Source organism: Eretmochelys imbricata, chromosome 5 (assembly GCF_965152235.1).
Source record: "Eretmochelys imbricata isolate rEreImb1 chromosome 5, rEreImb1.hap1, whole genome shotgun sequence".
In the NCBI taxonomy this organism is placed as follows: Eukaryota; Metazoa; Chordata; order Testudines; family Cheloniidae; genus Eretmochelys; species Eretmochelys imbricata.
Window position 1 is genome coordinate 130,319,288 of NC_135576.1, and position 21,397 is coordinate 130,340,684.

General features: G+C 44.2%; 1 protein-coding gene across 1 annotated transcript in view; it reads right to left on the bottom strand.

Annotated features, from left to right (window-relative positions):
* KCMF1 (potassium channel modulatory factor 1) overlaps positions 1-20,925 on the bottom strand; it is a 70,198-nt gene extending 49,273 nt beyond the window's left edge. The window contains exon 1 of the mRNA XM_077817920.1: positions 20,590-20,925. Within this exon, the coding sequence (XP_077674046.1) occupies positions 20,590-20,605 (16 nt within the window). The 5' untranslated portion in view covers positions 20,606-20,925. The remainder of the gene's footprint in view (positions 1-20,589) is intronic.
* Positions 20,926-21,397: the final 472 nt, after the last annotated feature.

Below are 21,397 nucleotides of genomic sequence, written 5' to 3' on the forward strand. Positions count from 1 at the left end.
CTGAAGAATATTGTAGGCCTGGCTGGTAGCACCTATTACCCTGATAGGGCCTTTTAAAGAGAAGTGTTTTTATTTGCTTATAACATCACCAAATGTTAACCACTGGGCTGAAATTTCCCATGCTAGATAATATCTGCCTCAGGCCCAAGGGTGGTTTTTTTTTTTTTTTTTTTTGGAAAATTGTAGCCAAAACAATTCAGCCACGTCAGAGAACTAGACTAGAGAAAAACAGGCAGGTTTACAGTGTTAAAAACAATTCTGGTAACCTTTTCTTTGAAAAGCTCTAGCAAAATCAAGCACTCCAAAGTTAGAAAATGCCAGAATTAAGGTTGTCCATGCAATCTTAATTCGGCCCCCTTATGCATATGTGATAGAATGGGACCATGTAATTAAAGTCTATTTTTTACAAAGGACTCTCCCTGCAACACAGGATGGACCCACTCTGAGGATGAATCAGGGTTGTGTAGTAAAGGAGAACATAAGAACAGACCATTGGTCTGACACAGTATTGTCATCTAGCCCAGTATGCTGTCTTTCGACAATGGCCAATGCCAGACAGTTTAGGGGGAATAAACAGAACAGGGCAATTATCAAGTGATCCATTTCCTGTCATACAGCCCCAGCATCTGACAGTAAGAGGCTTAGGAACAACCAGAGCATGGGGTTGCATCCTTGACTATCTTGGTTAATAGCCATTAATGAATCTATCCTCCAAGAACTTTAATTCTTTTTTGAACCCAGTTATACTTTTGCCCTTCAAAACATCCCCTAGTAACAAGTTCCACAGAGCTAACTGTGTGTTGTGTGAAGAAGTACTTCCTTTTGTTTGTTTCAAACCTGCTACCTATTAATTTCAAAAGGGTGACCCCTAGTTCTTGTGGTATGTGAAGAGGTAATGAACATTTCCCCATTCACTTTCTCCATATCATTCATGATTTTATAGACGTCTATCATATCCCCCCTTAGCTGTCTCTTTTCCAAGCAGAAAAGTCCCAGTCTTTTTAATCTCTCCTCACATGGAAGCTCTTCTAGACCCCTAATCATTTGTGGAGCCCTTCTCTGTATCTTTTCCTATTCTAATATCTCTTTTTTGAGCATGCAGTATTCAATACCATGGATTTACACAGTGGCATTTACTGTCTTATCATCTCTCTCTTTCCTAATGGTTCCTAACTTTCTGTTAGCTTTTTTTGACTGCCACTGCATATTGAGAAGATACTTTCAGAAAACAGGAGAGTGTGGTTTGGAGAACCCATGCTTCATTTGTTGCAGAAGTTGGAAGATGTGAAGTGAATGAGGCATGGAACTGCAGGAAGACAAAGGAGGCTCTTGGATTTTATCAGTGTCAGAGTTGCCAGGTCACTTAAAACCAAACTTTTCTCAATGGTCATTCATGTTCCTCATTTTCTGGGTGCCTGCCTTGCTACCCTGGGGTCTGACTTGCAGAAGTGCTGAGCACTCTTAGCTGCAAATGGAGTCAATGGGAGCCGTGATTTGAACATATAACGAAGTGCTGTATGATGCTAAATACTCAGAAAAATCAGCTCCTGGTTGTCTCAAATTGAGCATTCAAAATTAGTGGATACTTTTGGCCATAATCTCTCTGTGCCCCAGTTACCCATCTGTAAAATGAGGCTATCATCCCGCTCAGCTCACAGGAGTGTTACAAAAATAAATGCATTATTGTTGTGAAGCAATCAAATACTATAGTGATGAGCATCACAGAAAAGCCCATGAGGAAATTCATAATTCTTTCTTCAGAGCAGGTTTTGAATAGTGCGCTGTGGCCTGGGGCCACACACTGAACAATGAGAAAACAAAAATATTGAATAGCTGCTCACTAAGTGAGCACTATCCATCCTGTGCGCTAAATGAAGCATGGGTCCTATGGAAAAATTATCTGTGATCATGTAATTAAAGACAGTATCATAATGCATACACTGAAGGAAAACAAAGTAAGCTTGTACAGGCAACCTTAATGCTGGCATTTCCTAATTTTGGAGTGCTTGGCTCTGCAACCTTAATGTTTTTAACAGCGTTTTTGTGTGTAATTAAATGGAAGCCGTCTGACAGTGTACCTACTAGGGCTGCCCAAACAGCAGAAAAACATTAAAATACATTAGATTAATTACATATGTATTTTATCCAACAATGTGTTTGCCAAAGGCCACGACTGGCTCTATAGTTGGTTAAATAATACAAAAAACAGTATTTCTCAAATAAAATCAAGTAACGCATTCACTGTGTACTTTTTACCAATTCTACTTATGACGGCTCTCATTTTTGTACCTTCCCAGCTTAACTCTGATTTTCTTTCCTAATGCAGATCATGGGGTCTCTTTTCTTCAGTTGTTTTCAGTCTGTTTCTTCTTTTCTCTCTTCCCCCCCCCAAAGCACAGCCTGAAGACATTCATCTAATTTACTCCTGTAGCAGGCCTCAACACTGCCAAAGCAATGGTAGCTGCTCTCCCTAGAACCACCTGAGAGAGTAATGCAACATAACAGGGGAACCTCTTTAACGGCTCACTTGAATCTTACATATTCTTCTAACTCAAGACTTTCTACTGGGGCAGCAGAAGTGAGAAGAGTTGGATAGCCTGGCCCAACCATTCTTCTCTGGAGCACCAATGAACTCAATCCAGTAACAACAAAAACAATCCTAAAAACATAGTAACTCTGCACTTCTACAGCAGTTTTCATCCAAAGATCTTCAAAGCAGCTATGTTTCAGAGACTTAGCCAGTGTAACATGCAGAACCTATGCCTAATATAGCACCTGCCAGACTGGCTAGCAAGGGGCATGACATCACAAACACAAAGTCCACCTCTAAAACATGCTAAAGCACACTCTGGGCCTCTCCACAACCATTAATGAAAATCACCAAGATTTTATACTTTTTTAAAAAACGTTCTTAGAAACACGACACTGTTTCACTAGCTCCCTAATCACGAATGGTTTGTCAGCTGAGGAAGATGGCATTTTATTGGTACTATGCAGCTGAATGATATACTGCAGTGGTTCTCAAACTTCTGTACTGGTGACTGACCCCTTTCACATAAAAAGGCTCTGAGTGAGACCCCCCTTATAAATTAAAAACACGTTTTTATGTATTTAACACCATTAGAAATGCTGGAGACAAAGCAGAGGTTGGGATGGAGGCTGACAGCTTGCGACCCCCACTGTAATAACCTTGTGACTCCCTGAGGGGTCCTGACCCCCAGTTTGAGAACCCCTGATATATTGTGTCCACTTGTAATCTATAGGAAATACAGTTCTTATTTTGTGACAAAGCAGGTGACATTTAAAAGAAAAAAACCCAAAAACCAAGGCTCGTTTCAGTTCAATTGAGCCCGATCCAAAGATCTAGGTGCTAAACTGCTGATGTTGTGCTGTTCATCATAAGAACCAAACCATAAGTCACCATATTACTTAACTGTCACCTACAGAAGTATTTAACATTTTATCTGTTTACTCCCAAGTGAATTCAGAAGAAAGTACGTTCTACATTCACACACTACATGAGTCTAATTCTGATTAGTATTTATCAGCATTTAATTTTCCTATGGTGTGCCAGGAAGGGGAAGCACAATCATTTCTTTATTATTGATTTACAGCCAAATCTTCAGAAATGTTCAGCTCCTTAACTGTAGTTGTGGGTCTGTAGCTGAAAATCAGGCAGAGGATCCTCCAGTTGGGCTCTCAAAAAATGAGGCACACAAAATTAATGTCCACTTCTGATAGTTTTGGCCTTATTCAGTTATCTCAGTCAGGAAGCTTCCAGTTTCTAAAATGCTTCCTAGACAGTTAATAAGCCAAAAAGTACTGACAGTCTCTTTTTACTGAAATAAACCTCTGCGTTTGATCATGGATCGTTATATGGCCTATAATCCTACATAACTACATTTCCTGACAAATCAGATTGAGAATCCCAGATTCAACTCTATTGAAAAAAATAAAAGAAAAAATACTACCTCCATTCTGAAGAGAAGAGCTATCAGATAAAATATCACACCCTCATTGGCAAATCCAGAAAGTTCAACGAGCAAGTTTGTAGGAGCTGAGGGAAGAAAGGTAAGCAGCAGGATACGGACCCTGGACTTCAGGAAAGCAGACTTCGACTCCCTCAGGGAACGGATGGGTAGGATCCCCTGGGGGACTAACATGAACGGGAAAGGAGTCCAGGAGAGCTGGCTGTATTTCAAGGAATCCCTGTTGAGGTTACAGGGACAAACCATCCCGATGTGTCGAAAGAATAGTAAATATGGCAGGCGACCAGCTTGGCTTAATGGTGAAATCCTAGCGGATCTTAAACATAAAAAAGAAGCTTACAAGAAGTGGAAGGTTGGACATATGACCAGGGAAGAGTATAAAAATATTGCTTGGGCATGTAGGAATGAAATCAGGAGGGCCAAATCGCACCTGGAGCTGCAGCTAGCGAGAGATGTCAAGAGTAACAAGAAGGGTTTCTTCAGGTATGCTGGCAACAAGAAGAAAGCCAAGGAAAGTGTGGGCCCCTTAATGAATGAGGGAGGCAACCTACTGACAGAGGATGTGGAAAAAGCTAATGTACTCAATGCTTTTTTTGCCTCTGTCTTCACGAACAAGGTCAGCTCCCAGACTGCTGCGCTGGGCATCACAGCATGGGGAGTAGATGGCCAGCCCTCTGTGCAGAAAGAGGTGGTTAGGGACTATTTAGAAAAGCTGGACGTGCACAAGTCCATGGGGCCAGACGCCTTGCATCCAAGAGTGCTAAAGGAATTGGCGGCTGTGATTGCAGAGCCATTGGCCATTATCTCTGAAAACTCGTGGCGAACGGGGGAAGTCCCGGATGACTGGAAAAAAGTTAATGTAGTGCCAATCTTTAAAAAAGGGAAGAAGGAGAATCCTGGGAACTACAGGCCAGTCAGCCTCACCTCAGTCCCCGGAAAAATCATGGAGCAGGTCCTCAAAGAATCAATCCTGAAGCACTTAGAGGAGAGGAAAGTGATCAGGAACAGTCAGCATGGATTCACCAAGGGAAGGTCATGCCTGACTAATCTAATTGCCTTCTATGATGAGATTACTGGTTCTGTGGATGAAAGGAAAGCAGTGGATGTATTGTTTCTTGACTTTAGCAAAGCTTTTGACACAGTCTCCCACAGTATTCTTGTCAGCAAGTTAAAGAAGTATGGGCTGGATGAATGGACTATAAGGTGGGTAGAAAGTTGGCTAGATTGTCGGGCTCAACGGGTAGTGATCAATGGCTCCATGTCTAGTTGGCAGCCGGTGTCAAGTGGAGTGCCCCAGGGGTCGGTCCTGGGGCCGGTTTTGTTCAATATCTTCATAAATGATCTGGAGGATGGTGTGGATTGCACTCTCAGCAAATTTGTGGATGATACTAAACTAGGAGGAGTGGTAGATACGCTGGAGGGCAGGGATAGGATACAGAGGGACCTAGACAAATTGGAGGATTGGGCCAAAAGAAATCTGATGAGGTTCAATAAGGATAAGTGCAGGGTCCTGCACTTAGGACGGAAGAACCCAATGCACAGCTACAGACTAGGGACCGAATGGCTAGGCAACAGTTCTGCGGAATAGGACCTAGGGGTGACAGTGGACGAGAAGCTGGATATGAGTCAGCAGTGTGCCCTTGTTGCCAAGAAGGCCAATGGCATTTTGGGATGTATAAGTAGGGGCATTGCCAGCAGATCGAGGGACGTGATCGTTCCCCTCTATTCGACATTGGTGAGGCCTCATCTGGAGTACTGTGTCCAGTTTTGGGCCCCACACTACAAGAAGGATGTGGATAAATTGGAGAGTCCAGCAAAGGGCAACAAAAATGATTAGGGGTCTGGAACACATGAGTTATGAGGAGAGGCTGAGGGAACTGGGATTGTTTAGTCTGCAGAAGAGAAGAATGAGGGGGGAATCTGATAACTGCTTTCAACTACCTGAGAGGTAGTTCCAGAGAGGATGGTTCTAGACTATTCTCAGTGGTAGAAGAGGACAGGACAAGGAGTAATGGTCTCAAGTTGCAGTGGGGGAGGTTAGGTTGGATATTAGGAAAAACTTTTTCACTAGGAGGATGGTGAAACACTGGAATGCGTTACCTAGGGAGGTGGTAGAATCTCCTTCCTTAGAAGTTTTTAAGGTCAGGCTTGACAAAGCCCTGGCTGGGATGATTTAATTGGGGATTGGTCCTGCTTTGAGCAGGGGGTTGGACTAGATGACCTCCTGAGGTCCCTTCCAACCCTGATATTCTATGATTTTAGCAGCACACCTGAAGGAGTCTTGGACAATATCATTCAAAACTACTAATCTGAATAAAATGAAGGAACAGCTGTGGAAATTAGCATGGCACTCAGAATACATTTCCTAACAGGACTCCCCTTTTTCTACTGATAGGATCCTTTAATCTGAATTTTTTTCTTCTTATTGAGAAAGATATTAACTGTAATTCACATTAGGGGAAAAGAGCCATTTACTCCCAAAGCTCTCTGGAACATATATAGCAACGGTCCCCAAACTGTTCCTCCACACACCTGCAGGGGGTGCACCCCACAGTCAGAGGGGGGTCACGACAGGGCTCATGCTAGGCCCACAGAGGGTGGGAAGGGAGCACCACACTTCCAGCCCTGCTCCACCCCCAGCCTCGCTCTTCTCTCATCCCCATTCAGCCCCCACTCCTGCTCCACCCCCAGCCCAGCCCTCATTCCCTCTCCCCGTAGCCCAGTCCAGCTCCACCTCTAGCCCCAGCTCTTCCTCATCCTCAATTCCATCCCCAGCTCTGCCTTCAACCCAACCTCTGCTGCTGAGGAAGCCGTGACTTTGCAGTAAGGGGGGGAGAGAAGAGACAGATTGCTTTGGGGGGGGGGGCGCACCAACTGGGAAAGTTTGTGTACCACTTGTACACAGAAATACTACCATAGCTATACACTTTACAAGCAAGCTGTGACAGTCCTCACTTGGGGTGGTTGTTAAGGGAGCATAGCCTAATGGTCAGGGCTTAGGCCCCTGACTTGCAAGGGGGGTTGTTGGTATGGGAGCCCAGGCTCCTTCACTCCACCTGGCTCTGACCCAGGGCCCTTTGAGAGCTATCAGTGCTCTGACAGCCGGGACTGCCCGCTCTCCCCGCGCCATTTCCTACCACCTCCCTGCAATTGTCCGAAAGTCACCGTCTGGGTTTAGGCAGCGTACGGGATGTCTGCTCACCAAAAGGCACCTTCTGGCACCTGAGTGTAGCGAGGTCGCTCTCTTTTCTCGTGGGCAGCAATTGCCTCCTCTAGCAGTATGGCCCAGCCTCCTGGGCCAGCTTAGGCCAAGGGCTTTCCCCTGCTGGGGTAATCTGAACAAAAATAAAGGGGGATTAACTAAATCCAGAGTTTGTATGAAAGGGAGAGGGGAATGCTTCCCTCTCAGGCTGTCTCTGCAGCAGGTCCTCCCTTCACCTCAGGGAGGGACTACTGGGCAGCTGTTTAGGGAGGGATTCTGTCTTTCCTCAGCTTTTTGCTCCTGGAGCTGCAGGTCGCAGGTCTGCTCTCTTCTCTGAGCAGACACCAAATGACCTGCTCCCCTGCCTTTTAACTCCTCCTCCTCATGTTGGTGCACTTGCTACAGGTGTGGTGGGGCTGCCTGGACGCAGAGCAGTTCCTTAACCCCTTAGTATCCAGTGTGGGGTTTGTACAACCCATCACACAAGCAAAGAATGCAAAGGAGAAGACTGCCCATGTTGCTCCGAATAACATTAGCAAAGAAATATACATTGACAACACTAACTGACTGAGGGCCCAAAATAAAATTTTGGGTTAGTTTAATTAAGTAATGCTTGATAATGGGGCTGATCTTGGTGCAAAGCAAGCAAGACACTGACTTGTTTAAAGATAAAAAAAGAGGGGCAACAATCATTAAGTACTTCTACCAACACTGCATGGGCTCATTATACTCATATTAACAGGTACAGTTTCTTTTCTGAGAAAAAAGTCAACATCCACACAGATGGTTTGACAATACATTTAGCTACGTTTATAGAATAAGCAGTACTGGTTTATGGGATCAGATTCTGTCAGACAAAACAGCCTTTCTAACAGAACAATAATCATCGGTGGACAATGTGCCCACATTTGATCAGCCTATACCGCCCACCTGCATATGCCAGCAGACATTCCAAATAGTCGGTGTCTGCAGGAAATGGTACACCCAAATTCTTCTCTTCCCAGGATCCTCCACGCATGTGCCAGCGTGGCCTGTCACCTTACTGTGCTGCTAGTATTTCTTCACAGAGCAATGCAACAGTCAACAGCCCAGCAGCTCATACCAGCACCCTAACTGCGTCAATGGTTTACTCCAACAGTTGCAGTCCTGCCTTAAATGGTCAAGAAAAATGGGATACAAATGTGACATAGCACTAAAACTGCTGCACCGTGACCTATCTACATACAGCACAACAAAAGGTTTTCGAACACCATTTCTCATATCTGGCTCTTCTAGCCTCCCATGGTTTTAACTTCTGCTTTGGCACAGAATATATATATTTGGCCCTTCTAGGGTGCTGCTTCTGCACATTCACACTCACCTTCCCCACTTCCTCACATTCCTGGCACTTCTCGTAAAGCTCCTGGGTTTGCTGGAAGAAATTGAGGCAGTTGTGAGGGTCCACACCTCCCTTTTAGCCATAGTCTCTAAATATGAAGTGACTTAGGTTAACTCAAGTGGTATCCAACAGGTTTGAAAATCTTTTAGAAAGATCTGGTGGCGCTGTGGCACCATCCTATACAGCTCCTTTGTTAAGGAGACATTCAGTTTTCTCCAAAAGCTGTCTTGTGAGGAGGATCCATGAAGAGGAATGAAGAAGTGGGTTCTGAAGGAGATTTGGTGTGAAATTGAATGTAACCACTGAAAACAATATTCAACACTCATTGACCTTAAGTAATTGCATGCCAGAAACCCTAATGCTGAGAAACGAAACTTGAAAAGGGAAGGGACACAGTAGTAGAAGAGGTGCAATATTAACAAGACTCTGGCACAGGATTCTCAATAATCCTATCAGATCTGAGCTCTAGAAGCTGATGAGCTCCTGAGCTAAATCTCCAGTGGTCCTGCTTGGATTATCCCTGCTTCTTGGTGGGATATGGATGACAAGGCTGGGTCTGAGGTCCATAGTAGAAGGAGAACCTCTGATGTATTTGGTAACTACCTCTAATACCTAAAAGCAGGACAGGCGAACTCTCTTGTGTTGTAGCAGACTCTGTAAGTCCCCAGGAGCAAACAGTGGCATTGGTAATTTTCAGTTTCACTCAGTCTTCAAGAGAAGAGGCATCTCCTCAAAAGGTAAATCCTCTATTTCTGACTGAGCTTCAGAGGACAGTCGAGAATGTAGGAATAGTATTTTATAACAATACCTATCCTTACTGGCCTGGCCCGGCCCATGAATCAGAAGCATAAGATGCTCTAAGGGCACCCTTTGCTACAAACAATCCTCTATATAACCAAGTCCTGAGCAGCCTTTTCCTGCTCCTCATGCAAGGCATCTAGGATGGGGGAAAACAGCACCCTACAGGCCATATTGATACTGTACCATAACAATTTGGTAATTTGGTACCTGCATCTCAAGAGACCTGGAAGAGTATACTTTGCAGCCCAGAGCACTCATTCTTCTGCTTTCTCTATCCACTGGCGCAGACCAAGAAGCGTTTTCACTCGGATTGTTCTAAAGCTGCAGATACCAAAGAATTGAGAGCAGGGTGCTGGAAAATATACTTAAAGTCCTGGTGAGTGACCTATACCAGGGACCAGTCAGCTTGCAATTCAACTACATACATCATGCAACTTCAATCCACAATGGAACTAACTGAAGATGTTTACAAATACAAACTTCTTAAAACAGAGGAAGAGATGGTTAGTCAATAGCAGCTGCGATAGATTGTGACCAAAATCACCCAGATATATAGTGTTGAGATATCAACTTAGCATAGGTATTTTCATCTTACACAATGCCCACAATAGCAGTGGACAGTGGCCAAGTTAGCATTGTTTGAGGTATCATAATTGCATTTCCACACTTTTCAAAAATTTTAAGATGTAACAGAGAATTTCATGGCTTTCTAAAGCTGTGGCTCTCAACCAGGGGTATGCAGAGATCTACCAGGGGGTACATCAACTAATCTAGATATTTGCCTAGTTTTACAACAGGCTACATAAAAAGCACTAGCAAAGTCAGTACAAACTAAAATGTCATACTGTGACTTGTTTCAGAGTAACAGCCGTGTTAGTCTGTATTGGCAAAAAGAAAAGGAGTGCTTGTGGCACCTTAGAGACTAACCAATTTGTTTGAGAACAAGCTTTCATGAGCTACAGCTCACTTCATCGGATGCATACTGTGGAAAATACAGAAGATGTTCTTATACATACAAACCATGAAAAAATGGGTGTTTACCACTACAAAAGGTTTTCTCTCCCCCCATCCCACTCTCCTGCAGATAATACCTTATCTAAAGTGATCACTCTCCTTACAATGTGTATGATAATCAAGGTGGGCCATTTCCAGCACAAATCCAGGATTTCTCCCCCCCCCACACTTTTTTTTTCCCCACACACACAAACCCACTCTTCTGTTGGTAATAGCTTATCTAAAGTGTGACTTGTTTATACTGCTCTATATACTATACACTAAAATATAAGTACAATATTTATATTCCAATTGATTTATTTTATAATTACATGGTAAAAATGAGAAAGTCAGCTATTTTTCAGTAATAGTGTGACTGACATTTTTGTATTTTTAGGTCTGATTTTTAAGCAAGTAGTTTTAAGTGAGGTGAAACTTGGGGTACACAAGACAAATCAGACTCCCGCAAAGGATACAGTAGTCTGGAAGGTTGATCACTACTGCTCTAACGTTTTCTTTTATAAAGCTTCACTGTCCTTAAGTCATCAATACTTATTTACATCTTAAAAATTTATTTTTGGTCTTGAATTATACCCTCTAACAATTCCTTTAAAATTTCTTTCCATATTTCTCTGCATACTGAATCCCGTACCTACCGTAATCAATCCATGAGTACATTTAGGGAGGTATGGGAAACAGTACACTGGGGGTATGGGAAAAAACAACAAATGCTCACTGACCCTGTCTATAAGTATGTGGGAGAAGGGGGAGAGAGGGTTTTACATCATGACAATAACACACCTGTGCCCTGTTTACATAGATTCCACCACAGGTATCACTGGAACAACTTTACTGGTGAATTATAGACCTGATTTCTGCCAGCCTCCAATAAGCCAGAAGTCTGTCCCCACTCTCATTAAGATCTTGCATACAATAGATATATTTACAACTCCTCTAAAAAAAACCTGTTACTCCAACATGCTGGTAAAACACCACATGCATCCACATACAAGTACTTAAAAAAATGTAGACATGTGCCAAATAGTGTTTGGATTAGCCTGGCTGGTCTACGCTGGGAAAGTTTACTAAAGAGTCTCAACAATTCTAATACCAGCTTTGTTGAGCTGGAGATAAAACTGCTGGAAACCCTAGTGTAGACAGGTTCAAGCAGCAAGACCAGTTTTTAACCACAGCTGTCATTAGAATTGCTTTCCAGAAGATTTCACTAAAAAGGTGACAAAAACAGATCCAACCACTGATGCCTTGTCTACGCTAGGGCTCCCAGCAGTTTTAATACCAATTCAGATGAACAGGTGTTAAAACCAGCCAGAGGATTTGGGTTTTTTTTTTTTTTTTTTTTTTCAATTTCTCAAAAATAGCCAGCAAATCTGAATACTGTTTCCATCACAGCCATTTCTTTGCCAGTGTAGACAGAAGTTACTGGCATAATAGCACAAACAGTTCACCAGTCCTTCCATTAGTATCTCTCAATACATCTATGGACTTTGAAATCTCCAAGATCCCATTGCTTCTGGAAGCTGTACTGGTAAATATGGGATAGGCACCCACAGAAGGTTACAAATGAAACTCTTTAGAAGAGCACTAGTATAGATGTAGGACAAAACTAAAATGGTTCAGGACGCTAATCAGGCAAACTGAACTTTTTGTGCCTAGACCGCTTCTATCCCACCCGTTCCATTTCTGAACAGAGACAAAGTCTAAGATAGTTGGCCAACGGAGGCTTAGCCAAGAATGTTATTTGTGTTACTCTCATTAGGCTAACGTTGGTGAGGCCCCAGGAGCCTTGTCTATGCTAGGAATTATATCTATTGCAGAAAATGGTTTTCATCAAAATAATTCCCACAAACTAGTATTTAAGATTGTTTCAGTGGTCGTGCAGAATGGACAAGACAGTTTTCAACCCTAACACCATTTTCTCTAGGCCACACTAGTATTTAAACCATTTTATAAACAAAGGGGCAAGGGAACCTTAGGAAAATTTTGTGCAACATTTCCTAATATTCACCAGGTTTAGTTGTGCTTCCAGCAGAGCTATTCAAAGGGGCCTAGTTGAATTTCAATGGGACTTAGGTGCCTAAAACCCTTAGGCTCCTTTGAAAACCCCACCTTAGAAGACCTTGTGGGGATGAAGGAGAAGGAGGGGAAGCACAGCAAAGGAGAGGAAGGAAAAAAGAAATAGTGGCAAAGAGAATTTGGGGAAAACAAGAGGCGAGAGAAAATATCAGAGAAAGATGACAGTTTATCATACCAGAGACAGCACCTCTCGTCACTCAAGACAAGAAACACTGCCTCCCAAAAAGACAATTCAGGCACCAGGAAATGGTGAAAGTGATGGGAGAGGACCAAATCTGACCTGAGGTAAGAAAAAAAATGAAATTACAACCCAGACCAAGTGTCGTCATCTACTCTGTTACTGGTAGGATGCACTCACTCTGACAAATTTCTGAAATTACGTGTCCGCCCTCATTTTTATTTATTTATGATCGTGAGTACGGTGATCAAAACCGAATGCAGTCACATAACACTATTTTCACCAAAATTTGAAGCTCAAGTTATTACTAAAAGTAGATTCCAAATCTAAAATACTAAATAGTAATGTAGATTTGCATGACATAACTGAAATTAGAAAAAAGGAGATTGGAAGCATGGGCTTGTGATTATAAGGCACTGTACTGCGATTTGACAGATCTGGGTTCAATTCCTAGCTCTGTCACCAATTCCCTTGTGTGACCTCAGTCAAGTGACTTAATTTCTCTGTGCCTCAATTCTCCATCCGTTAAAACAAAAATAAAAGGGTATGGGAATAATAATGCTTCCTTTCTCCAATCCTCAGTCTGTCTTGTCTGGTTACACAGCAAGCTGTTTGGGACAGGGAATGAGTCTTACTATGCATATGTACAGTGATTACCGTAACGGTAGCCCAAATGTCTGTTACAACCTCTAGGCACTACCACAATGCAAATAATAAAAATAATAAAAGATTTACCCTGCTGTCCACCAGAGCTCAAGAAGTAGGAGAAAGTTTTATGGAGAAGAGGAAGAAGTCCAAAGTCTCCTGGAAGTTCTAAACAAAGCAGTTTTGAGGGAAACAGTTCAGACATACACATAAAAACCATCCCAATAAGATGAATAAGGAAGTAAAAACCACCACATTGAGATGAATAAGGCAGTAAAAACTACTATATTGAGACGAATGAGAGTTTATACAACATGCCTAGCCAAGATACAGTCTAGGCACAATTTAATTTTTAAAATATACAAACTAAAGAATTTAACTGGAAGACATATCAACATAACCCCCTTGCCCCCCAAAAGCCCAATGTGAACCTCCTCCCCAGAGCAACTTTACCTACGTCCCTCAGAGAAAGCCTGGGAAACTAGGTGAGCTTTGCAGAGTACCCTGAAGGGCCCAACAGATTTGGGTTCCCTACTGAGCATAAACAAAATGAACACACACTCTGGGCCTCAGCTTCTCATCTATCCAATGAGGACAATAATGTGTACTCACCCTTAAAAAGGTATTTTGAGATCTATAGATATATTATATAAATGATATAAAATATTACTGGACTCAAAGGCACTTCACTTGCCATCTGAACTAGGAGGCTGTCAGCCTGAACATCACAACTAGGTGAAGTCAACTGACGAAGTAGCTAGAAACCAAGTCATTTAAAGCTTTATATAGCAGGTCAAAACCAAAACCTTGATTTGCACCTCCACATTAGGCAGAGGCAGGATAGTCTGCTGCCAATTAGGACTCATCCTGGTCCATATAAAATGCCCAATCCCTTTATGAATCTTGCTAAATTCTTGGCATCAGTGACCACTGGGGGCAATGAGTTCCATAGTTTAAGTACATGTTGTGTGAATAAAGTATTTCCTTTTATCAGTTTTGAAACGGCCACTTTTTAATTTCATTGAATGTTTCCCTTGTTCTTACGTTATGAGAGAGGAAAAACAGAAGCTCCTAATCTACCTTCTCTATTCCATTCTAACATACTGTTTCATGCCCCCTCTTATTTATTTCACTGCTAAGATAAACAATCCCAATCTTTTCACTGCTCTTCACATAAGAACTTTTGGCCTTAATTTCTCTGTGCCTCAGACACTATCTGTAAAATGGGGATAATACCACCACCTTGTCTCATATGGGTGCTGTGAAAATAAATTCATTAATGTTCGTAAAGCACCAAGATACTTTAGTAATGAGTGCCACAGAGAAAGCCAATGAGGAAATGAATCTGTAGTCAGAGCAGGGTTTGGATGGGGTGCACTAAATAGAGTATGATTTCACACACTGAACGAGGATAAAATACTCGATAGCTGCTCATTCAGTGAGTACCATCTATCCAGTGCATTCAATGAGGCAGGGGTCCTGGGGAAAAAGTAGAATGTCATCATGTAATTAAAGACTATCTTAATTAATTTACACAAAGAAGATGACAAGCTTGCACAGTTAACTTAAAATCTGGCAGTTCCTAACTTCTGAGTGCTGACTTTGCTACTTTAATGATTTCTCTGTATTTGTGTGTAATATTTTCCATATTATTCTCCATCCCATTCCTTGTGCATCACTTGCTTTTTTGACCATAGCCACACAGCAAACATCTTCACTGAGCTATCTACAATGAAAGCCAGGTCCCTTTCTTGAGTTGATACAACTAATTTAGAACCTTGGAAAGTGTGTTAGTAGCTTAACTTTTCCCCTTCATTGTGCATTCTTTTCATTTATTGGTAATGAACTTCATTTGCCTGAATGCACAGCATTATATCAGCTTCTTTAGGTCTCAATGAAGTTCTTCTGGGACAGCTCCATTCTTAACTCATCTAAATAATGTCTCATCTGAAAATTTTGCCACCTCAGTACCTATTCCCCTTCCCTGATCATTCATAAGCATATTAAACAACACTGGACCTAGTACCGAACATTGAGGCATTCTGCTGTTAACCTTTTGCCTGCATGAAAATTGACCATTTAATCCACGGGTCTTAAACTGGGGGGTCTGGACCCTTCAGGGGGTCACGAGGTTATTACATGGGGGGTCACGAGCTGTCAGCCTCCACCCCAAACCCCACTTTGCCTCCAGCATTTATAATGGTGTTAAATATATAAAAAAGTGTTTTTAATTTATAAGAGGGGGTTGCTGATTTAATCCTATTCTTTGTTTTCTGTCTCCTTGCCAGTTTTTGATCCATAACACCACTTTGTTTCTCATCCCAGATCTGAAAGAAAGTCTTCTCACAGCCTTCTGTTATTTTAAGTCCCTTTCTGCAGACTCAGGAAGACCACACTGCACTGGTTCACATTCAGAAGTTTTCTGTGACAGCCAAAGGGCCAAAAATGTAGATTTAAAAAAAAAAAATTCTGCTAACCTAATAGGTAAGGCCCACTTGCCAATGAAAATATTATTGGCAAGTGCATTTGTCAAATGTATATTCCCAAAGCGGATTCAGTTTTCCACTGAACGCAAACATTTTTATTATACAGAAGCTTATTCTGTTTCCCATATTTCTAATCAGTTTTGTAGTTATTTAGGTTTAGCACTACATTGCCTCTGCCCCAACCATAATTCTCATTACCTGAACTACAACGGTGACCCATTTTCAGATACTGCACTTAACTTTGATTATAGGCCTAAACATGTTCTCACTGAGTAATATGAACCCACCAATATCAAGTATTTTGAGATATACAAATCAAAGCACTACCATTAAATTCAGAAAAGTCACTGTGCTAATACAGTAGGCTGTATAACTACTACCCTCATCTCTTAAATTTTCCTACAAAAGGGTTTTAAGAAATTTGCAGGCTATATGGCTAATTTTGGGAAGACGTACTTCTGGAGTAACAATCTTATATTTGAGGAAGAGGTACATGAAGAATTGAAAATGTGCACCACAAAGTACAGATTTTACAATTGGTTTCATGCATACATGTTTCTGTTAGTAAATTGATGCTTCAACACACTAGCTTTGCCTTATTCATATAAACTGCTATAGATTCCTTATCTGGGTCTCAGAGATTTGCATACAAAGGTACACTAATTCTGTGTTTAATGAGATTTGTATAATTGATGGCACATGAAATCTTAATACAGAGCAGAGAACGACTGCCTCCAATGTGCTATTTGTCTAGTCAGGAATTGTAAAGTCTTTTTGTGGATTGTGTATGGCACAGCCATTGTACACGTAAGGGGAAACCATTCCAGTTCTTGTTATCTCCAACAGAAGAGATCAAATCTATTTATGCTTTTATATCATTCTCACCTAATTGTCTCAATGTTTCTGGTTGTCCCAGATCAGTTAAGGTTGTTCTGGTGATGATTTACCTATGCCTTATGAGATTTTCAAATGTATGTTTAATCTTAACATTTCCTCAATTTCTAAGTGTTTATATATATATATATATATATACACACACACACACACAAAAAGCTACATAGTGCCTTTTTTTCAATGTATTTGTTTACCTTTAAGTTATTGGTATGTCCTTAACCTTAACAAAGTTGGTGTGTCTTGGATTTATGTATTTACATTGTTTATAAATGCACTGGGAACCATTCTAAGTTCTACAGCAGCTAGTTCCCAAACATGCCCTTCCCCATTTCAGAATTAGCCCAGTGTTCTAGATTTCACCAAGATCTCTCAAATAAATCTCATTTGAAATTTCTAGTACAAAATGATTCTGAAGAGAAAACAGCAAAGATATAATTTTCTAAACATGATTAAAGCCTGGGTTGTTGTTTTTTCCTGAGTCTTATAACTCAAAAACAGCTTCTTTCAATCAACGCACATTTGGGCCAAAAATTGTTTGCTGACCACAGACCACACATGGAAGATCTGAAGTGGGAATGACATATTTTGAGGATTTTAGAGGGGGTGGTACTGTCACATCAGGCTTATAATGGAAACCAAGTCTCAGTCTGTAATACAGTGAAAAGAAATCCACTATTTTCAATCCTACAACTAATTTCGAATTTGGACTATCAATATAATAAAACAATTTGAATACATGGTGCAAAGTCCTGGATAAAGAGACAACCAATAGAAAGACTAACCAGGTTCCTATAAAATGTATCATACCAAGTTGCAGCAGCAGCATTTTCTATCTCAAGCTGGTTCTCAACCAGGGTTCCGGGGTCCTTTAGGGGGCCGCAAGCAGGTTTTGGGGGGGCGCAAAGCAGGGCCAGTGTTAGACTTGCTGGGGCTCAGGGCAAGAAAGCTGAAGCCTCGCAGTGTAGGGCTGAAGCCCAGGGCTCCCAGCCCTGCCACCGGGGGCTGAAGCTGAAGCCTGAGCAACTTAGCTTTGTGGGGACCCCTGTGGCATGGGGCTCTGGGCAATTGCCTTGTCTGCTACCCCCTAATGCTGGCCCTGGCTTTTATATGCAGAAAAACAGTTGTGACACTGGTGGGCTGTGAAGTTTTTAAAGCATGTTGGGGGGGGGGGGGGGGGCTCAGAAAGAAAAAGGTTGAGAACCCCTGTTCTATCTTGTTGTTTTTACTTTGGAAAGAATACATCCATAATGTGAAGTTACCAAACCTCACATCACCCTGCAACCTAACAGGAAAAGGTGAATTTCCATTTTCAAAACTAACCCATTATAACTTGAAAGAAGGAACATTTTCTTAAAATCTGACAACCCAAATATTAACCTTGTTTAGTTAAAATAATTCTCCCTACTCATCACCAAAATCCCACATTGAAAAAAACATGTTCTTCCATACATGTTCTTTCCAGCTTAGGAATTTCACAATATACACCACGAGAGACATGCTTATAAAAATTCAGTTTCTAAGATTCCTGTCTCCCAGTAAAATACTAACTTCAAGAGTGAAATACCTTTTTTATCAAATATTACAAACATTTACAATATTTCTCACTTTAAGACTTAGTGTGTAACAAATAGATTTCAAAAGCAGTTGGCATACCACCTTTGCAATGTTAATCAGTGCAGTTATGAGTTCTTACCCTGATACTATAGTTTAAACCCGCATACCGTCATGTGGTACGTGCACCACAGTTTGAGAACCAATTTACAGAATATATCCTCCAACAAATACAATACACAAAGCAACTGTGAGATTAACCCTCATTTTGCTGTTTGCTTAATTACTTCTATACAAACCCACCCAAATCTAGAGAAAGATAAGAAGAATTTATTGTATCACATGAGGAGACTGAGCTAGGATCTGGTGTGACAGACTAAAAGTTTGGCAACAGTCATAGAATCATAGAAGTGTAGGATTGGAAGGGACCTTGAGAGGTCATCTAGTCCTGCCTGCACCCAATGCAGGACCACATAATAACTAGACTATTCCTGACAGGTGTCTGACTTGTTCTTAAAAACCTCCAAAGACAGAGATTCCACAACCTCCCTAGGAAACTTGTTCCAGTGTTTAACAATCCGTCCTCTTACTCAAAATAAAAAAAATCTCAATACTAATGGACTCCTATAAGACAACTCAGCTAAATTAGCAAACCTTAAGGCAGAGTGAGGAGTGTGGACACCAGTCTCCATCCCACATACTCTAGTCCTGCATCAAAGTTACCTACCCTCTGGCTGGAAGCCTGTAACATTACTCCCCAAATTCTGAACTTTCCTACTGTGTTGTCTGTGTCTGTCAAGACTGGATGTAGACACCTCTATTCCAGTATATCTTCAGAGATCTGCCTAATTTAAAAAGATTACTTCTATATCACTGGGACAACAAAGATCATCCCTCTTTAAGCAAAGGGAGATAGAAGATAACTTTTTGCCAGGTTAGGTGCTGAGGTTATCCCCTCAAGAAACAATAACCTGGATGAAATCTCTTATTACAAGGAGCTTCTTCAAGATCTTACATTCTAAACCAACTATTCACTTGCCAAAGTGAGAAAAAACCTCTCCATACAGACATACACGCTATTACATTTTTCTTTTCTTCCCAGATACATTCCGTTTTGCCTGTGTTCTTGTCTCCTTCCTTCTCATTGCCGTTTTTGATTAATCCTTAACTATCCACTTACCTCCCTTACAACAATAAAAAATACAGAATGACAAGAGTACATATCTAAAGCATTTTCTCTACTTACGTACGTAACTTTTCTTAACCTTTCAAAATGTTTGCAGTGATTTGTTAATACAGCTGCATTCATTTCCTTTTCTACACTAAAGATTAAAATATTAAAAGTTCATAACCTGCCAAAGTTGCCAAAACGTCAGCTCTTCCCGAAGCAAGACCACAGCTACTAACCATATCCCCAAACACTAGTCCCAATGCAGAAAAAGACATGAAGACCTCTCCCTGAACCAAACATTCGCTTGAACCTGTTCTTCATCTTCCACCCCTCACAGTCACAAGAAACCACTCTCCAAACATCTCCAAAACACACCTGCATCCTCCTCACAGAAGCCTGCCACCCTCCTGCCGCCACACAGTCCGGGCCCTGACACATTGCTCCCCTCCTCTGAGCCACCTACAACACACCCCCTCTCCTCTGCCTGGACCCTTCCCACTGTGACACAGGCACGAACAGCTCTGTCTCCCCGCCACACGCCATGTGTGACTCTCCTTCCCCGCCTTTACCTACAACCCCCCCCTCCCATCCACACCCAGTCCCACCAGCCCTCTGACATCCACACCCCCACATTCACCTCCCCCACCGGGACCTACCGACCCCAACACGCCGCCCCCCCAAGCTCCACCCGCGCCCTCCCAGCCCTCCATCCCCACGGACACGCCTGGCCCCCGTCCCCAGCCCCGGATGCCCCCGCCCCTACGTCCCCTCTCCCTGCCCGGCCTGGGCCCCCCGCCGCCAGGCGGCTGCAGCCCCCGCCCCGTCCCGGCACAGCGAGGAAGGAGGCCGGGATCAAACCCCAGCCAGGGAGTTTTCGCCCCATCAGGCCCCAGGCCGCTGCGCTCAGCAGCGGGGTAACCAGCCCCAGCCCCGTTCCTGGCGGCCGGGCCGGGCAGGGCCGGGCGGCGCTAGGCCGCGGCAGGCCCCTCCGCCTGCCCTGTGCGGGGCCGGGAGCCGCCGGCGGCCGGGGCCTGCCCGTAACGGACACGGCCCCCTCCCCCATGACACTGCAAAGCTGCCCGGCCGCCGCCCTGGCCCCGGCCGCCCCGGGGCCTCCGCCGCCGCCGGCCCCGCCGCTCTCGGCGGCGCCGCCATGACGATCCCGCTGGCCGGCGGGTGCCCGCAGCCGGCAGGCCCCGGCCCTCACCTTCATGTCGGGACATCCTAGTTCAGAGGCGGCGGCCCAGGCCCGTCCCGGGCTCCCCTGGCTGCTCGGCGCCGCTCGGCCTGGGCCCCGCGCGCTAAGCCCGGCGCGGGCAGGGGGCGGCGGGCGCGGGGGGTCGGTTGCGGCGGCCCCGGCCTCTCCAGGGGGCGGATCCAGCAGCTTCCCGGGCGCCGTGACACGGTGACTCTCGTCGGGCCCCGCCGGCTCCTAGCGCCGCCCCCCGCCTCCTTCCCCTGGCCCCCGCTTCCGCTGCGCCGCGGCCGCTCGCGTCCCCGGGCTGGCTCTGGGCGCCTCCCGCTCCCGGCCACAGCTCCGCCGCCGCCGCCTCCGCCCAGCCCCCTCCCTCCCCCCGCCCGGCGGCCGCCGCGGCTGCTGCATGCAGGGAGGAAGAGGAAATGCACGGCAGCGAGGGGGGCCGGGAGCGCCGGCACCGCCCCGCGCAGCCCGAGCTCCCCGCCCGCGGCCAGCTTCCGCCCCTGCCCCAGGGCGGCGGCCGGGATGCGGCAGCCTCGGCGGCCGGGAGCCCAGCCTGGGGTCCACTGACTCCCCCGCCGGGGCCGGGACACAGTCACCTTGCGCGGCGGGAGCAACGGGGCTGGGCCTGGCCGCAAGCAGGGGGGGCCCGGGCTGGAGAAGGGCCCAGCCAGAGCCCGCGCTGCAGAGCCCCCCCCCGCCAGGCGGCCAGGGCTCGAGGGGGGCTGGGATGAAAGCCCCTTAAAGCAACGTGCGAAACCCGGCGGCAGCCAGGCTTTGGGGAAGGAAGAAAAGCGGGGAGGGGGAGGGGGTCTTG